We start from the raw sequence: 19966 nt of genomic DNA, 5'->3' as shown, positions 1-19966 counted from the left end.
GGGGCTGCGAAGAGAAGCCCCGGGGACCCTCGGGCGGTGCCCGGTGAAGGGGCCGGGCCGGACCGGGCGGGACAAAACCCCAAAGCAGCTCCCGCGCTGCCCTTCGTGAGGGGATTCAAATGGCGGCCCCGCCCGCCCGCGCGCCAAGGCCGCTCTGCCCCGGCCCCGCCTGGCAACAGGCGGAGCTTGGCGCCCATTGGCGGAGCGAGCGAGCGGCGCGCCCCTATTGGGTGAAGGATTGGGGAGAAGTGAAGGGGGGGAGGAGGGTGAGGGTGTTAAACAGCGCAGGACGCGGCCGCCATTTTGTGAGGGAGCGAGAGGGGCAGCGCGGGGTGGAGGGAGTTCTGAGGGCGGGGGGGGTCGGAGGTTGACGGCGGAGCAGCAAGCGGTCGGTTCCGAGTGGCCCGCGCGTGTTGTCTCTGCTTGCGGGAGAACGGAACGGACTGAAGTCGGTAAGGGCGGAGCGGTGCGGGCAGGGCCGGGCGCGGCCGCCGCCATGTTGTGCTCCGTTGCGGGGCGGTGGGGACGGGGGGTCCCGGCTCCCCGCGGGGCCGGGGACAGAAGGAAGAAAGTTCCAAGGCGAAGAAACACCGGTCGGCGGGAGCAGCATTTGGCTGTTCCCTTGCGGTTATGTTCCCTTGATTTGAGTCCAAACAAGGCGAAAGCTGGAAATGGACATGGGCGGCTCCTCTGGAGCTGAGGGAGGGATGAGCTGGGGGCTGATGAGTTTGGAGATTTACAGGAGGTGAACAGATTAGAGTGACTCGAGATTAAAAGTCTTGGAGATTCCAGGAAAGTACGAGACATGGGCTAAAGAAGAAGTTAGTGTAAGAGTTAATAAGGAATTACTTGACTAACGAAGGTGAAAAAACCTCAGCTGATAGAAGAGAAATGGAGCTCTGTGATGCTTGGGGAGTGCAGGGGGTGTCACGGGAAGTGTTGGGACATAGGGGGCAGTTCCTGTACTGGTCCCAGTTAGGTGCGTGCCTTCTCCAGGGACAGTTTACAGGGAGGGGTTTCTTTGTGCTCAAGTGATCCATTGAGCTCTAGTTCCCCTGAAGTTAATCCCAAAGTACTTCCCATTGTATTTTACTCTTTTGGTTTAAAAAAAAAAAAAAAGGTTCTTCCTTGCCCATTGAAATGTTTTTTAAGACAAAGAACATAATAAAAAGGCTGCTACTTGTGAAATGCGAAGTACGATGCTGAAGTTTGTATAAGCAGTATAAAATACTGCTGTGTCTTTTTTGGGTGGGGGGTTGTTCGTAGCATGTTATCGTATCTAACAAGATACACAGCTGACTGGGAATTTGCTGCTTCCCCTCCCCAAATCGAAACAATTTTTGCCTTACTCTGAATTAAAATTTCCTTCTCTTTTCTGCAGCAGGACTTCTCCCTTGGAGCTTCTGTGCCGAGAATCCGATGTTGGGCTCGGCTCCCTGGCTGAAGACAGCACATCAGCCCATGAAAACTTCTATTCCCAGCCAAAGGAAGGAGTCCAGCACAAGGCAGCACCTGTTCTTTCAGGCTTGGAAACAAGAAAGGGGGCAAGAGTTGGAGGGTGTGGAATCTGAGAAGACAACTGAGAGGTAAATGGGGGTAGGAGAGGGGAAATTACTGCAGGAGAGTCAGCAGGAAGATGCCAAGCACCTCGTGATGCTGTTACAATCTGTTTGGAGGTGGTTTTCAGTTCACTTTGGGTTTATCAGAGTCATTCTCACTTACCAGGAAGCCTGGAGGGAGTGGCTTTATGAGTGCAAACTTTGCCCAATCTTTAGGTGTAACAAGCTTGATTTAAATGTCGCCAGCACCCAACAGGAACAGCTTTTATTACTCAAGTGGCATCCAGTAAAGAAGGAAAAACCACTACTCAGACTTGATACAAGTTTTGGTTAAACTGATTTGTGTCCCCTAGCTTAGAATCTAAATGTTCTCTGAGATATCTTCTCTTTAAAAAAGAGCAATGAAAACTCACCCGACTTTTCTCCCTGTTTTTACAGGTGACATTAAAGTTGAAGATGGGTGGTGGAGAAAGATACAACATTCCAGTTCCCCAGTCTAGAAATACCACCAAGAACCATCAACAACTGAAAAACAGGCAGAAGAACAAAGAGCAGAACTCGCAGGTGAAGACCTACATGAAGAAGGAAAGAGGACACGGAGGCAGCTCGTCCCCTGGTGCATGGCAGGCCATGCAGAAAGGGGGCAAGAGCAACGTTCCCTTCCCCAGCAATCCCAACTGGAGTCCTGCTCTATCCAATCACAACCTGTTGTTCACCCCCCAGAGCAACCAGAACTATGCTGGAGCCAAGTTCAGCGAGCCACCCTCCCCAAGTGTTCTTCCTAAGCCTCCGAGCCACTGGGTACCTGTTTCTTTTAAACCTTCTGACAAAGAAATTATGACATTTCAGCTGAAAACGTTACTAAAAGTCCAGGCTTGAGATGTAACTTTTCCTTATTTTTCAGAAGTGATTTTAAATTGACAGGGTTTCAAATCTGAGCATTGTTATTCCTAACTCCAGCTGCACGGGTGTGCAGAGCCAGGTGTTCTTGCTGCACGTAGTTAGTCACTTGGAAGAGGGGTGGCAGTTTACATTCCCCTCATGTTTTACCTCAGAAGTTCAGTGCTGTGTTCACGTCACTGTGAAATAGGTATTTTTCTCTAAAATCAATCAAATCAAATCTTGAACAGTCACCATTTATTGTATTTATTGTAAGAGTAAATGGGACTGTCTCCCAGAATTGGAATTGTGAATTTGAATCATTAGAAAACCAGCTCTTACCTAACTTAATGCAGCATGAACTGGAAATAAAAAAAACCCGCACTGAAAGCTTTAGTTCAGGTTATTTGCTGCTCTTCAGACTGGTGTCAAATTGTGCTAAAGGAACACTCTGCAAATTTGCTGAGCAGAAACCTCCCCCTGGGCACAAGGTGAAGCACAGATGATTCTCTTACCTGTACCTGGGAGCTTTGGTGGCACTCCTGGAGTGGGGGATGAGCATTTCAAGCCCTTGACTCTTAATCTAGAAGGTCCTGAAGGGATGGAAGAACTCCAGGCGGATCCGTAATGCCTCTCTCCAGCTCCAGCAGTGCTTCCCGGGAATCTCCACGAGTCAGAGTGCCAACTAAAGACTTTGCATTGCCAGGTGACTGCCAAAAAACTCCCCCAAATCCCTTGGATGCCCACTGCACTGAGGAGTTCTAAACACATTTTTCTATCGGTTTTTATAATGATAAAAAGTTGAGGTAGTTCCTTAGATTGTTCTTAATTGGTTCCCTTCTAATAATTGACAGTAGTTTGGGGCAGGTATTCAGTGTTTTCACAGGGAAGACAGAGCCATGTAAATACATGTAAAACATTGTAGCATATGTAAATTTAAGCTGGGCTTTCCTGCACAGAAGTATTTTTAGTACAAAACTGCTGAATGTAAGATGACCATGTTGAGTACGTGGCCTAGTTTAAAAGAAAAAGTTATTTTGTTTAAAAAAAAAAGGAAAAAAAAAAAGACATTTGTGGCTGTGCCCTTGCACTTCACATGCAGTGAATATGCACGTTGTACTTGGTTGTGAGCTCATTTTTTAAAGTAAAATCAGTGCAAAAGAGGCTTATTTAGATTTTTTTAATAAAATAAAATTTAAAAAAAACTTAAAAAAAAAAAAAAAGAAGAGCTGATGAAGTTTCAGCTCCTCCTGTTGAGAATGTGGAGAGGTGTGTGTTCAGTGATGAAAAAATACTGATACGTTCTACATCAAGTGTTTCATAAGAAATGCAGATGCCTGGCTTTGGGTGCTTGATAAAACTGAAGGATTGTAACCATTTTGTGTTTTGGAAATGCATCAATGCTTTGCAAGACATGAGCTTCTCCCAGTATTTGCTGAAATCCTTCAGCAGCAGCTCCTGTGCTGTCACATTGCAGCTGATCCTGCAGCAGGAACAGCTGAACTGTGAGAACAGGAGCATCCAGGGTTCTTTCAAAATACAGGAATTACTTTAAAAAAAAAAAGTGCTTTAATTTGAAAGGGACTTTTGCAGATTGTGAAATGTTCTAAAGTGTCTTTCTGTACATTCCAAGCACAGTGGCAGCTGAATGTTTACAAATTATTGCTCCAAATCAGATAGAATTGGCAGTCTCTAAACCTGTGTTGTGACCTGGACCATCACCAGAGTCTGAGTTGTATCCCAGTTAATTATCTGTTCTCCATTTCAAATTGTCAATTACAAATGGTGTTTGTAACAAATTGGAAAAAAAAATTTAAATAAACTTTTTTTTTTTTACCCCCTAAAAGCATCTATTTGTTTTCAGATGGAAATGGGAAAGTGGGATGACATCATTTTGGCAGCTCCCTTCACAAAGGAGGTTTCTTAACTGCAGCCTTTTCCTTCATGCCCTTCCAGAGGTTTGGGAACACAGGGCTTGAAAATTACCACTAATTAACATTCCTCACAAAAGCAGAACCTGGAGACACTGGGGCTCCATCTCCCACAGACTAATTAATTAAGTCAGAAGGTGCTCTCAAGTTATAGTCAAAACTTGTACATTTTATTCCCAATTCACAGGGTTATTTGCACAGATGGAACACAAAACTCAAGAAGAAAGGATGTGGATGAATAAAACATCAGCATCTTCGATCAAACACACTACAGGGTACAGAGTCTTCCCTTCCTACAATAGTCTCATCAGCAAGAGCATCTTTAGACAAATATTATAGCAATGGACTACAGACTTTTTAAGCAAGTTACAAGATAAATGGAGAAAACCAGCAATTCTCAGTGGGTGATTATGTCCTAAAAATGTGTCAATTTATCCCTTTGTATTTCAGAATGTTCATCTGCACCATCCCTGCCAAACCCAGCAGCAGTGCTGCGATGGCTCCCCCTGCCCTTCTCCCAGCACGGGCTGAGCCCCCAGCCTGAACAGTCAGGAAAGAAACCTCTGGCCGAGCAGAGAGCTCCAAATAACATCGAAACGGAAAAATTCCACTTCCAATAAAACCATGATACTGTACATTAAACATCTTGAAAAGACATAGAAAGGATAACATTGAGCTTTCAGAGACCAGTCTATCAGAGTCCCTAATTAAACACCCAGCTACTTAACCACTAAATTGAAGAGTTTTAATTACCAGTTGGGTGCATGGACTTTAGGTGAAAAAGAAGTTCCAATAGAGCCTTCTATGAGTGCTGCCACCCATCGATTTGCTGCAGATACTCTGGAGCACAGCCATTATTTCAGCAGAATATTATTTTTTTTTTCTTTTACACACTACTTCAATTCTACAAATTTCGCAGGAATGACAAAAATCTAGTTTACCACAGGAAAAAAAAACCCCGCAATTCCCACCGTTCTTGAGACTCCAAAAGAAAGATGCCTAGACATGATCTTTTGTAGCCTGCAATGTTCTTGCATTCCAGCTGTGCATAACCTGCAGGAAGCTTGCACAAGACAGGCTCCTGGATTTTTTAGGGCAGGACTAGGATACCTGCATCAAGGAAGGGAGATGTTATCTAGATGGGCTGTGGCTTGACTTGCATGAATGCATAAACATTCCCTGCTCTTTTGGCCACATCCTGCTAACTCGTCCCCAACTGAAAGGCCCACAGAACAGCTTCTTCACAATTTTTCCATGGGAGCAAGAACTAGGACAACATCTTTATTCATGCACTCTTGAAACATCGTGGGTTTGTGTTCGGCTTTTCTGGCTTGTTCATATACACAAGTCAAGTCAAAGTTTAGTCCTACCTCTGGGAGAGAAAGAAAGAACCATCAGAACTGGCAGACACTACATTATACTTGCAATGAAGCTGGATTTTCAAAACAAACAAAAAAAAGAATTAAAACTGTGCTATACATAAATGTTGAGGCACACAATATAAGGACATGCTGACACAATAGTAAAGGAATGGTTACTGTTACTCTGCAGTCTCCAATCACTCAGCCTGGGCTTGGAGATGTTCTCCTCCCTCCTCCCCCTGATCCAGCTCTAATCCCCGCTGGACTAAGGTGAGCATTAAGGACCTGGCAGGTCCCTGACACAAACCAACCCCACTTCCCCCACCACAGTCACCAAGACCCCTTTTAAGCAGGATTTAGTCATGAAGACCATACAGATAGAGCTGAAAAGGGTGGGGGGTTCTGCTGTTACAAGCAGAAAGCTGCAAGATAATTCACAGCTCAGCTTACAGAGGTAAGAGTGTATCAAGTTAATTAAGTGCTTTACAGAGGGTTTTTCTGAGTGGTAGAACCTCCTGCAGTGCCAGGAGGCAGCTCCATCTCTGAACGTCACCAGCAAAGCTTTGTCACCTCCCACAGAACCACTGCTGGCAGCAGTTTTGATATGGCAACTATAAATTGATAAGGTGATACTATAAATTTGATCCTATTAGCACCTTCAGTTGTTGCTTTTATGTAGTTCATAACCCGGCTAATAATATCTGAATTATAACCACAGGGCAAGTTCATCCAGCAATAATGAAAGTTAATGGTAAATAAAATTCAATATATTAGACTAACACTTATGCTTATCATTCTCATTTTGTCTCGTACCCCTTTAAAAAAATGTGAAATGACATTCATTCAGATATCAAATGATAAACTCCTGCCTTTACTGAAATACCATAGTAAGGATTTTACTCCATAAGGGGTGCATAGCTCTATTCCTAACCATGCTCTGGAGTCAAATTCTAAAGCTACAAGAATTCCAGTGGATCAGTATTTCCTTCATTTTTTTATTACAGCATGTTTGCTAAATTTACAGCAAGCAGAAAATAAGCTGGGTCTTTAGTAATTTTGATCAAAACATCGATGTTTTAAAGGTAGTACACAATATTTGTTAAAAAGAACATATAAAAATACCTTTTTAGAAGCCTCTATAAGAAAGGAAATACAAAGTTTAATCCCACAACTTTCCTCTGCTAGAGCTGCACGCTACTGCTACAGTTTTTAAATAGACTTTTTGCTGTTTTTAAACTATACATCCAAGGAAAGTCTACAAAATTAAAGGAACGTGCATATAAATGATTGCATAGCAGAACATGAACATTAACTGCAAACAGTAAAGGAAAAGTTAGAAATACTATCAAATGTACAAAGATTCTACGGTCAAACCCCTAAAGCACGTTCCGATGCTCCAAAGCCATCTGCACTCCTTTGGAGGCCCTGCTGAAACACTAAACCCAAACCCTAAAACATTTCTCTAAAGAGGAACTTTTTGGAAATCAATGCCTTTATATGCTACGACATCAGACAGTGAGGAACACTAAATGTTTGATGCTGGCTTTTGAAAGTAAATAGAAAAAAAAACCAAAAACAAAACTATGCCAAAAGCCATTTCCATAACAAAGGATCTTGCCTTCTAGAGAAATACTGGTGAGATTACACACTGGGTTTGTTATTTTTCACATTCAGTTTTCTAAATATACTGTATTAGTGATAAACTACATAGCTAGAGATGCAGCTCTTGTTCATATCCAACTCCAAACGTTTGTTCTGAAGGAAAACAAAATCTTGTAACCAAACCACTATCAATTCTGAGGAAGGAGTGATTCAGACTTGCTCGACCAACTGCTTTTTTTTTTTGCTGTGTAAAAAGCAAGCCTGGTTACCCAGGAAGGGAGATGGCTACGGTTTGATACCTATGAATACACCAACTAACCACAGGAGTCATTGGCATAAAAGTTTAGTTCTTATATACTGTACACACACAACTCGAAACGATCTACTTGTATCTAACAGCAGGAAAACTAAGCAATTTTATGGTTAACTGCTCACTAAAATTTAGAATAGATACAAAAACTGCATAAAATGTACATACAACCTAATATTCAGTTGCTCTGCCGCTTGCTGAAATCTGAATTTGATTTTTTCATTTCAAGGTGGGGTTTTTTCCCCCGCCCTTCTCACACCTTTAGGACAGCCGGGCCAAAGGCAGTGAAGCCTCTGTCCCGACACGTCACGACACTGCACAGTCCAAACTCTCTCCCCGTGTCGTACATGCAATGTCAGTACCATCTCTCCAGGGTTAAAGAGAAATCTCCAAAATATCTCTCCAAAGGGCTCCAATTACCACCTTACTGGTGCTGGTGGGCACGGAGAACACCGAAACCTGCCCTGGAGCCTCGGGAACAAACTGCCAGGCTGATTGCCCAGCAGCCAGTGTTTGCACTACAAACTGTCCAGTTTTCTGCTTTCTCACAAAGTTTAGAGTCAAAAGAACCAGTTAAACAGTTGGTTTAACTGCTCAGCACAAACTGTGTACCAATTTCTCTAATGGGTGTGACATTTGTAAAAGGACAATGTTGCAAGTTACGATCAATCGACTCATCACCAATATCTAAGCATTAAAAATGCAAATCTTTACAAAAATATACATAGAGACACCACAACCAAATCAGTAGCTGCCCATGACATGTAACCAAGTGGACATTCTCTCTCCCTCTCTCTCTCTCTCTCTCTGTGGCTTCTCAACACTGTTTTAATTTTAACCATTGTCGGCTACAGGGAAAACTGACAAAGAAAATATTTTTTAGCACTGTTGCAACATCATATTCCTGATAATTTAAGTAAACTGAACTGTGTGTAAATGAATCTTACATGCCTAAACCAACATGGGATACACTGTTAGTGGCCACTGGACTTGGGACTAGTCCAAGACCTCGATCTGGATTTTGACCTAGATCTAGAATGTGATCTTGACTGTGATTTGGATCTAGCTGGTTCTTTTTTTCTCGACTCCTTCTCATATCTTGAGCTGGACTTATAGTGTGTTTTAGAATCTGTTTTAGAGGTGCCTCTAGATTTGGTGTGAGATGCAGACCTAGACCGTGATTTAGCCTTCATTTCTTTCTTGGGCTGTGACTTGGATCGTGATCTTGAATTGGACTTAGATCTTGAAAAAGATCGATTGCGGTGTTTGAACCTATCAGAATAAAGGGGAGAGAGGAGATTTGAATGTAAAAACACTATTCTTAGACATCTAGTACATCAAAAATTGTTTACCGTTTTTGCAGGAGAAACTTTTTTTTTTTTTTTATAACCCTATAGTTAAAGGAATACAGTGATTTAAGCTTTCAATTCAAAGGGTGGAAAAAGTGGTTTTACCTATCATTGTCCGAATGGCTTCTGCTACGACGAGGTCTCCCCGTAGGTCTACTGCTAAAAAGGTACATCAGAAAAAGTAAACGGTGACAAATACCTATGCAGGTGTACAAACGCTTCATAAATTAATTGTCAAGCTGTGCACTTTTAAATTATTCTCCAGTGAAGCACAGAGCCATTTCATTCACTGTCTCTGATGTGATACGGCATGCAAGATGTAAGCAACTCCCACAAGTTACTCCCCCGACAGAAAAGGATAATTCACGATTTTATAACAATTAAGCAGTCAGTGCTCTGCAGCTGAGGCCAAACACACACTACACACTTACTTTCTGGGACTATAGGATCTTCTATAGCTGTAATCAAAGGAACGACTCCTAGAGCGTCTCCTCTCGTAACTCCGACTCCGGGATCGCCGGTATCTGTCATAGTCATCGTAACGAGAGGAACTGTACAGGTTTCTCCCTTCCTTGGCTTTCATTTGATTTGGTGCTGTAAAAAATAGCAATATTGAAGTTGAAAAAGATGCCCTACTTTTCCCCTTTAGTGACTAATCCACGTATCTGGTGTTTAGCAAACGCTCATTTGTGATTCTATCAGAGATGTTTACGAAAGGACAGATGAGAGGCCACTTTATGGTGCTTTAACCACTGGACAAAAATTAATGCAGCCTCCAGGGCATTATAAATCCAGAAAAAAAACCCAAACAAACAAAACCTCCCTCAAAAACAGTTAAGAAAGGACTAATGCTCCATAAAACCAGAACACAGAACTGGCAGAGGTGATTTCAGGCCAGCTGGAAACTGGTATGTCAGGTCAAACCCATGACCGAGACATTCTAACATTCCTGAATTTACCCAGTGAGTGAAAGCTAACAGGGAATTAATTAAACACTCATTTTCCTGATTACACAGCGCCAGGCATCACACCTGATCCCCAGATGACTTTCATGAGTAAAAGGCAGCCTATATGGAGGCATCAGTGGACGCCACATAAAGAGAAGTTTGATTCGAAAAGGACCCCCCAGTAAAACAATGCACGTTCAATCTGGAGCTTAGTTACTAAAGTAATTAAGAATGAATGAACTTATTAGTCTTCCATTGTATTTCCTCTAAGCAGCACAGCTCTCCTTTCTTTGTATCAAATCCCACTCTCATTCAAACCCAAAGACCGTGCTCTAAGTATTTTAAACATACCACACTGTAACAAACACTGGACTAAATGCCTTTAATTTTTATGTTTAAGTGCTGCTGCTTACAACACTAAGGGAGATTCAGTTAATGTTGTTCAGAAGCTTAATAGAAATCCCAGTGTTTATACACAGGACAGAAACTTGTCCTTTAGAGTGTAAAATTTCCACTGACTTCAATAGAAGTTAATTGTGTGTATTTGAAGGAAAACTGGACAGTCAGGTTGTTTCTTTGAGAGCTGCAACTAAAGATCTTTAAGGTACTTTTACTCCCAAGCAGCATACGAGTGTTACAGTCCTGGTTTAGATCAGCAGGTTTGTGCCAGGTTTATCAACAGCATGTTTTGTTTTTATATAATACCTGTATCTCCCTGCAAATTAAGACTATGTACACAAACAACAGATTTAAAAGACCTAAGTTCTCCTCTCAGTGATCTGTTCAGAAAAAGAAAGATTCTGTTCCATGTTGAACTGAGATACCTTGAAATTTACTGTTATCCTGAAACCAAATGGAAATGAAGACATTACCTGAATCCTGGAAATCACAGAGAACTGCACAGAAAGCTCCTAAGAATGACTGTGGTAAGTGACTGTTGCACTTAGTTATCTGCTTATAACTAAAATGAGTCATCAATAATTACTGGATAAAAAGCAAAACATCCACATGCTATTTATATACAAGTCAGAACATATCAGAACATGGTGCTAAAATTAAGGGTAAAATCACAGTGGGATGAAACACCCCACAAGGCACTTACTCTTTCGATCCCCCTGTGCAAACTGGATTTCTATTTGCCTTCCACAGATCCACTTTCGATCCAAATTATGGAGAGCATCCTCTGCATCACGGACATCTTCGAATGTGGGGAGTGTTAAGGTACTTGGGAATTTGAGCAGTTTACACATTTGGTATTAAAAATAAAAACCAGTTATTTTCTAATTTTACAGGTGGCTTTTTTTCAAGTTCTTTTGTCATGCTACACTAGTGAGTTATTTCTTTTTTAATTAACCACCAGCTGAGAACTCCTGTAATAAAATTAAAGTCTCATAATATGACCATGAACTTATCCATCAGCAAGCAGTTGCTATGTGATACTCTAACTTTTCTCTTCTCCCACTTGTACTTATGCAAAGAAAATAAAGGTATCCTTTTCCAAATACACTTATTAATGGTCATTTAGTTCTCTCCACTGCGCTGAGTTTATTAAAATTAAAACCCTGTTCTTCAATTATGTTGGAGGTACCAACAGCAAATATCAACGTTAGAACTGGGATTAAGCTTTACCAACTGGTTTTAAAATTTCTGTGTACAGACCTTGCCCAGGCTGAGGTAAGAGCAGATCCTGCCAGCCCTGCACTGTCAGTCAGGGCCAACGTGCAGGGTCAGACATTCATTTTCATGCTGTAATTTGCACACCTGCTCCACTACGGGACCCAAACCAGGGAGTTCCCTTCTCCTCGAGGCAGCTCAGTTCTCAGCAGCATCAGCTCTGCAGAGGAGAAACTGCCCTGCTGTAGCATCTCCCTCGATAAACCCCGTTTCATTCAGACCACAGTTACAGGAGCACTCACAAGAGAAATATTACAGGTTTTGTCAATGGACTAAACCAGAATAATTCATCAAATTACTGCTTACGTGACAGACAGAAGAAAAACTGTTATTCTGTAGGATACATCAGGTATGACTCCTTTAATCTTGGCCACCATTCAACTTCATCTTGACCTTTAACTCTTTAAGTGCTTGTCAGAAGGACTTGTCATGAGATGCTTGGCCAAAAATGACAGATGGCTTTATCTTTTACTTTGAAAAACAACCTTTTCCCCCTTTTGCAGATAAAGCGAAGCTTTGTCTCCCATTATGGCTTGTCCTTCTTCCAGCTTTTCTTTATTTTTTCTTTTCCCAAACTCTCCCTTCTCTTCAAGCCTGATCCTTAAGAGGTCTTTGGCTTGTCTACTTGCCTTAATTGTTGAACTCTACTCTAAAGGTTCTTTCATGCTTTCTCTTTGGGGTCGCCATTACTGTACAGCTTTACATTCTGAGGCAACAACAGAGGACAGCAAATTAGGGGACAATATTAGAGAAAGAAGTTCACCTCATTTTTTAAACAATCTGATTTTGATCAAGTGATTCCCGTTTCCATTTGTTAAATTAACAGTATATTATTATTGGAATACCAGCCACATTTTGCTAAGCACAACTTTACTTACACACCAGCGATAATTAAAACGTGGCAGACGATTTTGAGTCAGTGATAAATTTGCATTTAAATCACATAATATTAATTTCAGTGACATAAGCAAGCTTTTATATTACTGGACTTGATTTAAGTTTTGCAAAAAAAGAAAAAAAAAAAGGCAAAGAACAATTGAGAGAAGTTAATCTTCAAAAATAACGAAACACCACGACATAAGTAAGACACTTATTAGATACAACACAAAAGTAAACTGCTTTTTCATTTAGATTGGTTACCTCTTACACAAACTTGAATTTCAAACGTCAACACCCCTCACTAATGAGCCATCTGAAGAAAGGATATTGAACATAAGCAAATCCTCTGGGACGGCGGGTGTAGAAGTCAAGTGGAACGTAAACATCAACTATAGGCCCATAACGACCAAATTCCCGGCGCAAATCTTCAGACCTGGAACATCACAAACAGCTTAGATGGGTTTTCTCACTGTTTAAAGCATTGCAAAACATCCGCCAAATTTTAAAAAAAAATTTAAAAAATCTGCAATCAGTATGACCAACTCTGGTTTTTGGAAGCAGGTGGGAGAGGAGGAAAGCAGCAAAACATTTTTGGGGGTTGGGGAAAGAAGCGTTGGAGCAATTCAGTGCTGGGAGAACAGCGGGATTCTCTGAATCACTCCCAGACTCAGGATGGTCAAGATATACCCTGGCAGCTGGAAACCAGCCTTCAGCATAACTCAAAAAGGAAGTATCAACTGAGGAGCGATGCCCATCAGTTAATTCAACGCAGGAGGTACCAGCACAGGGTGGCAGAAAGCAGGAAAAGAAAGGATTGATAAGAATTATTATTATTATTACTCAAGTACCTCACGTAGCTCAACAGTCATTTTGCAACACCCAAACATCAATTATAAGATCCAAATAAACATTACAAGAATAAACCAGTCACCCCAACTCATTTGCATAGAATAATCAATACTTACAACCACATCAAACAGAACAGATCTCGAGTGAGCAACCACTCGTGCCCTCAGGACAGTTTTTCCAAGGAATTGGCTTTAGAGAGCTGGGACAAAACTGTCCAAGTGCAACTATCCCTGGAACAACCACTCTCTCCTCAACACAGAGGTTTCTTAATCACATCAGCTCCTTTACATGTACTTTTGTGACATTTGAGGACAAAAACCTGTATGAGAAAGACTAATATAATACCATATTTAGAGGGTATAATGAGTTAGCGCTGGTCTTTTAGGATTTTTACATTTCTCTTTTTTGTCAGTTGGGAAACAAATCTCCACATGGTCAATGCTGGCAGAAGGGAACTACAACAACCAGCCCTGAGATCTCCCAATGAAACCATCTCCAGGAACGCTGTGCTATCTAATCACAAGCTTATGGTGAAGCCTCAACAGGATCCACATTATTTTAAAGCATTTGGAAGCAATCGTCCCCCTCAACTGCTGTAAATTAAAAGGACTGGAAAGAGAAAATTCACACACACACAAAAAGATGATTTTGAAGCTATTTACACTTTGGATCACAAGGTTCCTAATTCATTCCATTCCACCGTGCCCACGCTGCTGTTATTTGCTGAGCAACTTCGATACAAGTCGCCCAGGCAGAGAGTTGGAAAACTTGCATTTATTGAATTGTATCTCACAAAGGGACTTCCACAAAAATGCTTCAGAAAACCTACAACACAGGAGTGCTCTGCCACGGGCATTCCACACCAAAACGTTCTGTAAATGTGCCACGACCGACAACACTAAAGGGACACGACGAACTGCAAGAGGAATGGAAGAAACTAGCAGCTTAATGAAAACACCTAAATAAGAACCCGGGCGACGCGCACTTCGAGGTGATTTTAATTCCCTGTGAGGAGTTCCCTCGCTGCACGTTCTCAGCCCTCACAGGGTCTCGCTACGACGCGGTTATAACGGAGAAGGAGCAGCGCTTCTCCCGCTCCGTCCTGAGCGCTCAACGCAGAACATCCCACCCGAACCGGCCGCGGCTCCCGCACTAACGGACCCGGCCACGCCAGGCATTTGCGGGCACCGTGTTCTCCCGGTCTAACAACAGCGCTGCCTTTCCAAAAGGAGCATTCCCGGCTCCAGCGGGGCAACATCTCCCGCTCGGCGGCGGGTGCGGGAGTCTCCGCTCTCTCGCGGCCCAGCTTTGTTCTGCCCCGCAAGGCGCCGTTTGGGAAAACGGGATCCTCGTGGAGGAGGCGGGGAACGGGCAGCACGGCGAGCAGCGCCCGCAGGGGGATGGATGGCGGGGGGAGCGGAGGGGAGGGAGGGAGGGAGGGAGGGAGCGGGCCGGGCCCGCTGCGGGGGGACCCCCGCGCGCGCGGCCTAGCGAGCCCGCCAAAGCCTGCGCGGGCCCCCCCGCTCCGCCCCCACTCACCGGGTGTCGTCGGCCACGTTCCGCACGAAGAGCGAGGTGTTGGGGGGCCGCAGGTAGCGGGACATGTCGGCGTCGGCGGCGAGGGGGGAGGAAGGAAGGAAGGAAGGAAGGAGGGAAGGAAGGAGGGAGAGAGAGAGAGAGAGAGAGAGAGAGGGCGGCGCGGCGGGAGCGGCTGAGGCGGCCTGAGGGGAGCTGCACGGCCCGCCCGCCCGCGCGCCGCCTCTCGCGAGACTTCCCGCGCGCACGGGGCCTTCCGGCGAGAGCCGAGCGCGGCGCCAAAACCTGCCCTCCCTTCAGAAGGATCCGCTGTGCGCATGCGCAGAACCCGGGTCCCGCTTCGCCGCCAGCGGGAGCTTTTCCCGCCCAAAAGGAGCGGGGAAGGGGGGTGAGGACAAGATGGCGGCCGAGCCCACCCCTGAGGGGACGGGGGGTGCCCCCTCACGCAGCTGCTGCAGGGCGCGATGGCCCCCTCCTGTGTGCTCTGTAATACATGCACTCCTGTAATATGTACTCCTGTGTACTCCTGCACGACAAACTGGGACAGCTTCAACCTACACAGCCCCCTTCCCTCACTCAGAGCAACGATTTTTGTGTTCCACACTGTTACCCACAGGAACTTTCACCCTGCTGTTTGCACAGGACCGGCCCTGTTTCGCTAAAGTGTGATGAAAAAAAAAAATACAGTAGGAGGGTGGAGAGATTGTTTCTTGCCACCCTCGTGTGACTCACCACGTACAGGAGGAGAAATGGCAGATCTGTGACCGAACAGTCACAGGATTTGAGGAAGGGTTCGATGAAGGGGGTTTGCATTTCATGTGAGGGGTTTTCAGCAAATCCGCTGCTGGGACTGAAAGACTTGGAGTTGTTGCAGCCCTGGTGTCTGTCACTAGTGGATTTTTCACTCTTTTTTTCTTTAATATTCATGAATGAAAACTGGTGGGTGGACACGGCTCTTCCTATCCTGGCAATCTCACGCTCAGAATTCCATGGGGTTTACAGTTTTTGAGTGACAGATGAAATTCAATCACACACACAGGAGGTGTGTGTCAGCTACATATACCACTCTTCCAAAAAAAAAAGAAATTTATGGTGGTTGTACACTCAGTGGTCTGTTCAGGACTCTGTTCAGACGGGGGTCCTTGAATTTTTAGTAGTTTCAAATTAAAATGGCTTAGTTAACGTTCCAAACAGGCTTAGTGCATTTTTAGCATGTCGTATCTACAATCTATAACTTAAATCCCCTTGGTATTCCAGTTGCCATGGCTTGAGGTTGAATAGATGTGAGTTTGCCAGGCAGATTATGTGTCAAGCGTGCTGGGAATATTTAGGTAGGTGCTGAACCAAAATAACACCTTCACGTTTCTTTTCAAAGCAAACACATACATACACATTATACTTTACCATCACTCCCATTTTAAATCATCAAAGCAAATCGCTGTTGTCCTGTAACAGGCTTTAAGTGACTAATAAATGATCTCTGCATTTAGAAATCAACCCCAAGTGTCTCGTATTTTCTATCCTACAGTTTACAGACGCAGCATTTGATCGCTGTCCTGCGAAGTTATCGCTGGAAAACCACGCTGTGTGTTTGGTTTCAGGGTGCAGTTTGCAGCAGTTACCCAGCAACTCCCAAACAATGGTGTGGAGCTCTTGGCTGGCTTTTGGCCTCCTCCTCCCTGAGTTTTACCAGCCTTGATCTCTCTGCTGTTGATCTCATTTCTTCTGTGCAACCCCCGTGGAATTTAATTCTGCCTGCAAAAAGTCTCCTTAGCATCAGAACTGCCTGGGAAGCAGAACGAGCACAATGATCTTTTATGCCACTAAAACTCCCTATGAGAACAGCCTTTTTTTTTTTTTTGTTAATTGTACTCATATGCAGTTCAGTTTAAGAACAGCCACCCTGTTATTACGTTGTTACTGGCTGTTAAATACACAATAGCTTTTAAAATATCACTGTTTCTATTCCTGTGCCTCGTGGTGCAGATCAGCCCAACAAATGTCTTGATTGTTCTTTGCTGGCCAGGTTATAGAGAAAGGAGTTTAGTAGAAGATTAAAATTTATTAGACACAGGAACTAAAGCTGAGCACGTTTGGGGAGTATGCAAGAAATCAAGGAGCATTTATAGAGCTTTTGTCTGCTCCCAAGGGATATTGTGATTAACTGAAATGATTTAATCACGATTAATCATGATTTATGTCCAGGGTGGGTTGTTTGGAAGTCAAACTCCTGTCACTTCTGTCAGAGCACTCAGGGAAAACAGCCCTATAACAATGGGAAGCGATGCAGGTGTGAAAGGAGAGCAGAAATCAAAATTATTTCCTGTACTGCTTTTTCAGACAGCAAAGATCACACCCTGTGGAAAGTGCACTTTATTTTAGGTATGTAGAGATATCACAAAAGAGATGATCTGTCTTTAAACTTTCTTGCTTCTTCTGACCAGTGTTACTCCACCAGATGTTATAGTCTGTAGAAGACAAATATGCATAATTTGTTTTACCATTTAGACCTAAGGACATCTATTTATAGCTAAGTGACATTTCTGTAATTCATGTATAAATCCATCTTAGTCCTCAGGAAAATACATTCACAATACCTGCCTATAAATATAACATTCAAACCAGGGAAAAATGTTTACAGAACCAGCTATGAAGACAGAAAATCTAAATATAAATGCCATCATCGACTCCATTCTATCTTGCTTACCTAATGTTAGAAAAGTAGTTTTCTAACTCAAATGTTATTATATTCCTTTGGACCTTATCCCCTCTAAGACCTTAGGAAATTGTGTGGCCAAACCATATAATTTTATGGAATTAGTTGTGCTCCTTGGATCCATCTTTACCCAAGGGGACACTTGGTAGAAGCCCGAGGAGCTTCACTGTAGAGCAAAGCCCTTGGTCAGCACTAAATAATTTAGAGCTGAAGAACTTTGAAGAAGTAATGTCATTTTGGGGCCAGGATTTTGAGCCTACACTGAGAGCTAATCAACCTTTTTTTTCCTTCAGCATGTTTCTTATAGCTGCTTAACTGTGTCATTTTCTACCACTTACCTCCACCATTTCATTTCCTTTCACTTCTTGCTCGTGAGAGAATTTATCTGATTTGCAAACGAGCTTCCCGTTGACCAAGTTCACGGTGCACTGTTGGGACACAGATTTTTTTGGAACTCAGTTACAATTAGGACCAGCAAATAGAAAATAAACGATACTGATGTTTCCTCATCACATCTGAACGGGAGCTTTAGGAGGAACCTTCCTGAAATGCGTTACCTTCAGCTTCCTGCCATCCATGGTGGTGATGTCAGCCTCTTTGCCCAGCGTGAAGGAGTTGGTTACGGATTGCTTGGGTGTTTTGGATGTCACGACGAAGTCATTTCCTTTTTGCTGTATCTCGACAACAGGCTTGATGTCTTTGGCCACTTTGATGATGTCATCTGGCAACCCTGGAGAAATGGGGAAAACAGGAGTTTTTTCGTTATGGAGCAGCTGTGTTGGTAGGAAATAGCAAATTCTTTTCTCCAGTAAAGGCACAAAAGGCACAAACCAATCACAGAAAGTGGTGTCCAAGCTACAAACCAAATCCTGGGGTGGATTCCTCACTTCCCTGCAGGCATTTGGCTGGATAGATTTTGAGGTTCTATTTGCTGATGTTGTTTCTCTCTGGCCACATGATGATGTTTCTCCGTGACAAAGCCCCTGTGTGTATTATTGTTTTCCCAGGGAGAGTGGAGGTGGATCTAAAGAGGTTGGAGGTGGATCTGCCTACACAGAGCTGCAGATGGGGTGTCCCTGGGCATGATTTGAGGGTGTCATGGTTAACAGGAGTGGGGTTTGGTTCAGGTACCATACTGTCAGCCTGGGCTCTTCCACTGGAACTGAATTTTACTCTCCTGAATATCCTTTATATCCTCTCAAAAACACCAGTGGGAGGGGTTTTTTTGGGATTGTCAAGAAGGTAAGTGCATTTTTGTTAAAGTGGCACCTTTTAATCATAACCATGAGTGGATTCCTCACAGATTACTGACATGTTAATCACTCACAGATCACCAACCAGCTTCACACAGGATAAGCACACACAGTTCCTGACCAGATATCACATATATTAATCACTGGTGATTAATTGCAGAGAGGGCCTGAGCACCAGGAGCACTTTGGGAAGCTGAACACCTCACCAACAGCTTATTTCTAGTTAAATGTGTTTATGAAGTTACATGTTAATCAGCACAAATTCATCTCTGGCATAGCTCTCCTTCCTTGAGGAACTCATCTAACATCAAAATAGGAATTTGGGAGTTATCTGTAACCCTTCTCCATCAATTGTGATGATTTTCAACCTCTTTTCAAACCCGAGTTAGATATAACAGACCCAACCAGGCAGTGTGGGAGGGGGGAAGTTTACCACAGAAAGAAAAGCCAATAAACAACCCCAAAAAGCTGTGATGCCAAGTGTGGGTATGCCAAATGGTTTTCAGGAGGCAGCAGGCACTTACCAAGAGCTTTGAGGAAGGGCTCGAGGTTCTCCTGAGCGTAGACCTGCCAGGTCCCGGCGAACGCCATCGCGTGACACCCGGCGAGGGCTCCCCCTGCTCCTTGGGATGCTATTTATGGAAAGGGGGAAAGGCCAGCCCAAATTGGCAGGTGGCTAATTATTAACTGGGAAAGAGCAATTATTAATCATTTATTTGTTCTGAATGCTCGTAACCTCCAGTTCGTTCTGCTCCGTGGAAAGCCTCACCTTGACGGTCGGGGTGTTGGGGGTCACTGACCCCGGTTCTAATTATCCATAATTGTTGGGAAGTGTTGCAAAGCTTCATTTGTTGTCTTTTTGTTCCCAGCATTCTCTGTTTTGTACCTTTTACTGTGTTTTGAACAGAATCCTTCAGATTAAACGCCATAATTTACAATAGGCTGAGGTACTTACTGTTGCACCACAGGGACTTCCTAATTATCACAATATTCTCTTGAGCCTTAAATGGTGAATAGTGAAGTAATAAAATCCACAGCTATTTCCTCCAAAATTGTGGGTCTCCAATTGCTTGAGGTGAGGGAAAATCATGCTGGAGTGGGACATCAGTTATGACTTTATC

General features: G+C 43.4%; 3 protein-coding genes across 8 annotated transcripts; 1 reads left to right on the top strand and 2 right to left on the bottom strand.

Annotated features, from left to right (window-relative positions):
* The first annotated feature begins 315 nt into the window (after nt 1-315).
* PNRC2 (proline rich nuclear receptor coactivator 2) lies at nt 316-4284 on the top strand. Of its 2 annotated transcripts, none has more exons than XM_050326372.1 (3): nt 316-452; nt 1382-1586; nt 1998-4284. In XM_050326372.1, the coding sequence occupies exon 3, from the start codon at nt 2016-2018 to the stop codon at nt 2436-2438; it is 423 nt and encodes a 140-aa protein (XP_050182329.1). In that variant the 5' UTR covers nt 316-452; nt 1382-1586; nt 1998-2015; the 3' UTR covers nt 2439-4284. The 2 variants fall into 2 exon arrangements, with proteins under 2 accessions (XP_050182329.1, XP_050182330.1); XM_050326373.1 differs by having other exon boundaries at nt 318-452; nt 1385-1586.
* A 233-nt stretch (nt 4285-4517) lies between these two features.
* Nucleotides 4518-15085, bottom strand: SRSF10 (serine and arginine rich splicing factor 10). Of its 5 annotated transcripts, XM_050326361.1 has the most exons (7): nt 14880-15034; nt 12820-12924; nt 11041-11144; nt 9423-9585; nt 9097-9150; nt 8813-8914; nt 4518-5741 (listed from the first exon to the last, which is right to left on the bottom strand). In XM_050326361.1, the coding sequence occupies exons 1-7, from the start codon at nt 14942-14944 to the stop codon at nt 5723-5725; spliced, it is 612 nt and encodes a 203-aa protein (XP_050182318.1). In that variant the 5' UTR covers nt 14945-15034; the 3' UTR covers nt 4518-5722. The 5 variants fall into 5 exon arrangements, with proteins under 5 accessions (XP_050182318.1, XP_050182319.1, XP_050182320.1 ...); XM_050326362.1 differs by lacking the exon at nt 8813-8914 and having other exon boundaries at nt 14880-15070; XM_050326363.1 differs by lacking the exon at nt 8813-8914 and having other exon boundaries at nt 9097-9147; nt 14880-15033.
* Nucleotides 15086-17231: 2146 nt separating this feature from the next.
* On the bottom strand, nt 17232-19491 carry LOC126645680 (fatty acid-binding protein, liver). The gene is made up of 4 exons (XM_050326374.1): nt 19370-19491; nt 18150-18322; nt 17931-18020; nt 17232-17344 (listed from the first exon to the last, which is right to left on the bottom strand). The coding sequence occupies exons 1-4, from the start codon at nt 19434-19436 to the stop codon at nt 17294-17296; spliced, it is 381 nt and encodes a 126-aa protein (XP_050182331.1). The 5' UTR covers nt 19437-19491; the 3' UTR covers nt 17232-17293.
* Between the last annotated feature and the right edge of the window lie 475 nt (nt 19492-19966).

The sequence above is a fragment of the Myiozetetes cayanensis genome, unplaced genomic scaffold, assembly GCF_022539395.1.
Source record: "Myiozetetes cayanensis isolate MyiCay16 unplaced genomic scaffold, myiCay2020 scf31, whole genome shotgun sequence".
NCBI classification, from domain to species: Eukaryota; Metazoa; Chordata; class Aves; order Passeriformes; family Tyrannidae; genus Myiozetetes; species Myiozetetes cayanensis.
Note: the sequence above shows the minus strand (reverse complement) of the source record. Positions and strands in the feature narration are given on the sequence as shown.

Excerpts from the sequence above, each read along its gene's own strand:
- PNRC2 (XM_050326372.1), top strand. The coding sequence starts at position 2,016 with ATGGGTGGTGGAGAAAGATACAACATTCCAGTTCCCCAGTCTAGAAAT.
- SRSF10 (XM_050326359.1), bottom strand. The coding sequence starts at position 14,944 with ATGTCCCGCTACCTGCGGCCCCCCAACACCTCGCTCTTCGTGCGGAAC. Across the intron at positions 9,586-11,040 it reads TGCACAGGGGGATCGAAAGA|CACCAAATCAAATGAAAGCC; the intron begins GTAAGTGCCTTG and ends TATTTTTTACAG. Across the intron at positions 8,915-9,096 it reads AGCCATTCGGACAATGATAG|GTTCAAACACCGCAATCGAT; the intron begins GTAAAACCACTT and ends TTATTCTGATAG.
- LOC126645680 (XM_050326374.1), bottom strand. The coding sequence starts at position 19,436 with ATGGCGTTCGCCGGGACCTGGCAGGTCTACGCTCAGGAGAACCTCGAG. Across the intron at positions 18,021-18,149 it reads TGGATGGCAGGAAGCTGAAG|TGCACCGTGAACTTGGTCAA; the intron begins GTAACGCATTTC and ends GTGTCCCAACAG. Across the intron at positions 17,345-17,930 it reads AAGGAAATGAAATGGTGGAG|ACTATAACATCTGGTGGAGT; the intron begins GTAAGTGGTAGA and ends TGTCTTCTACAG.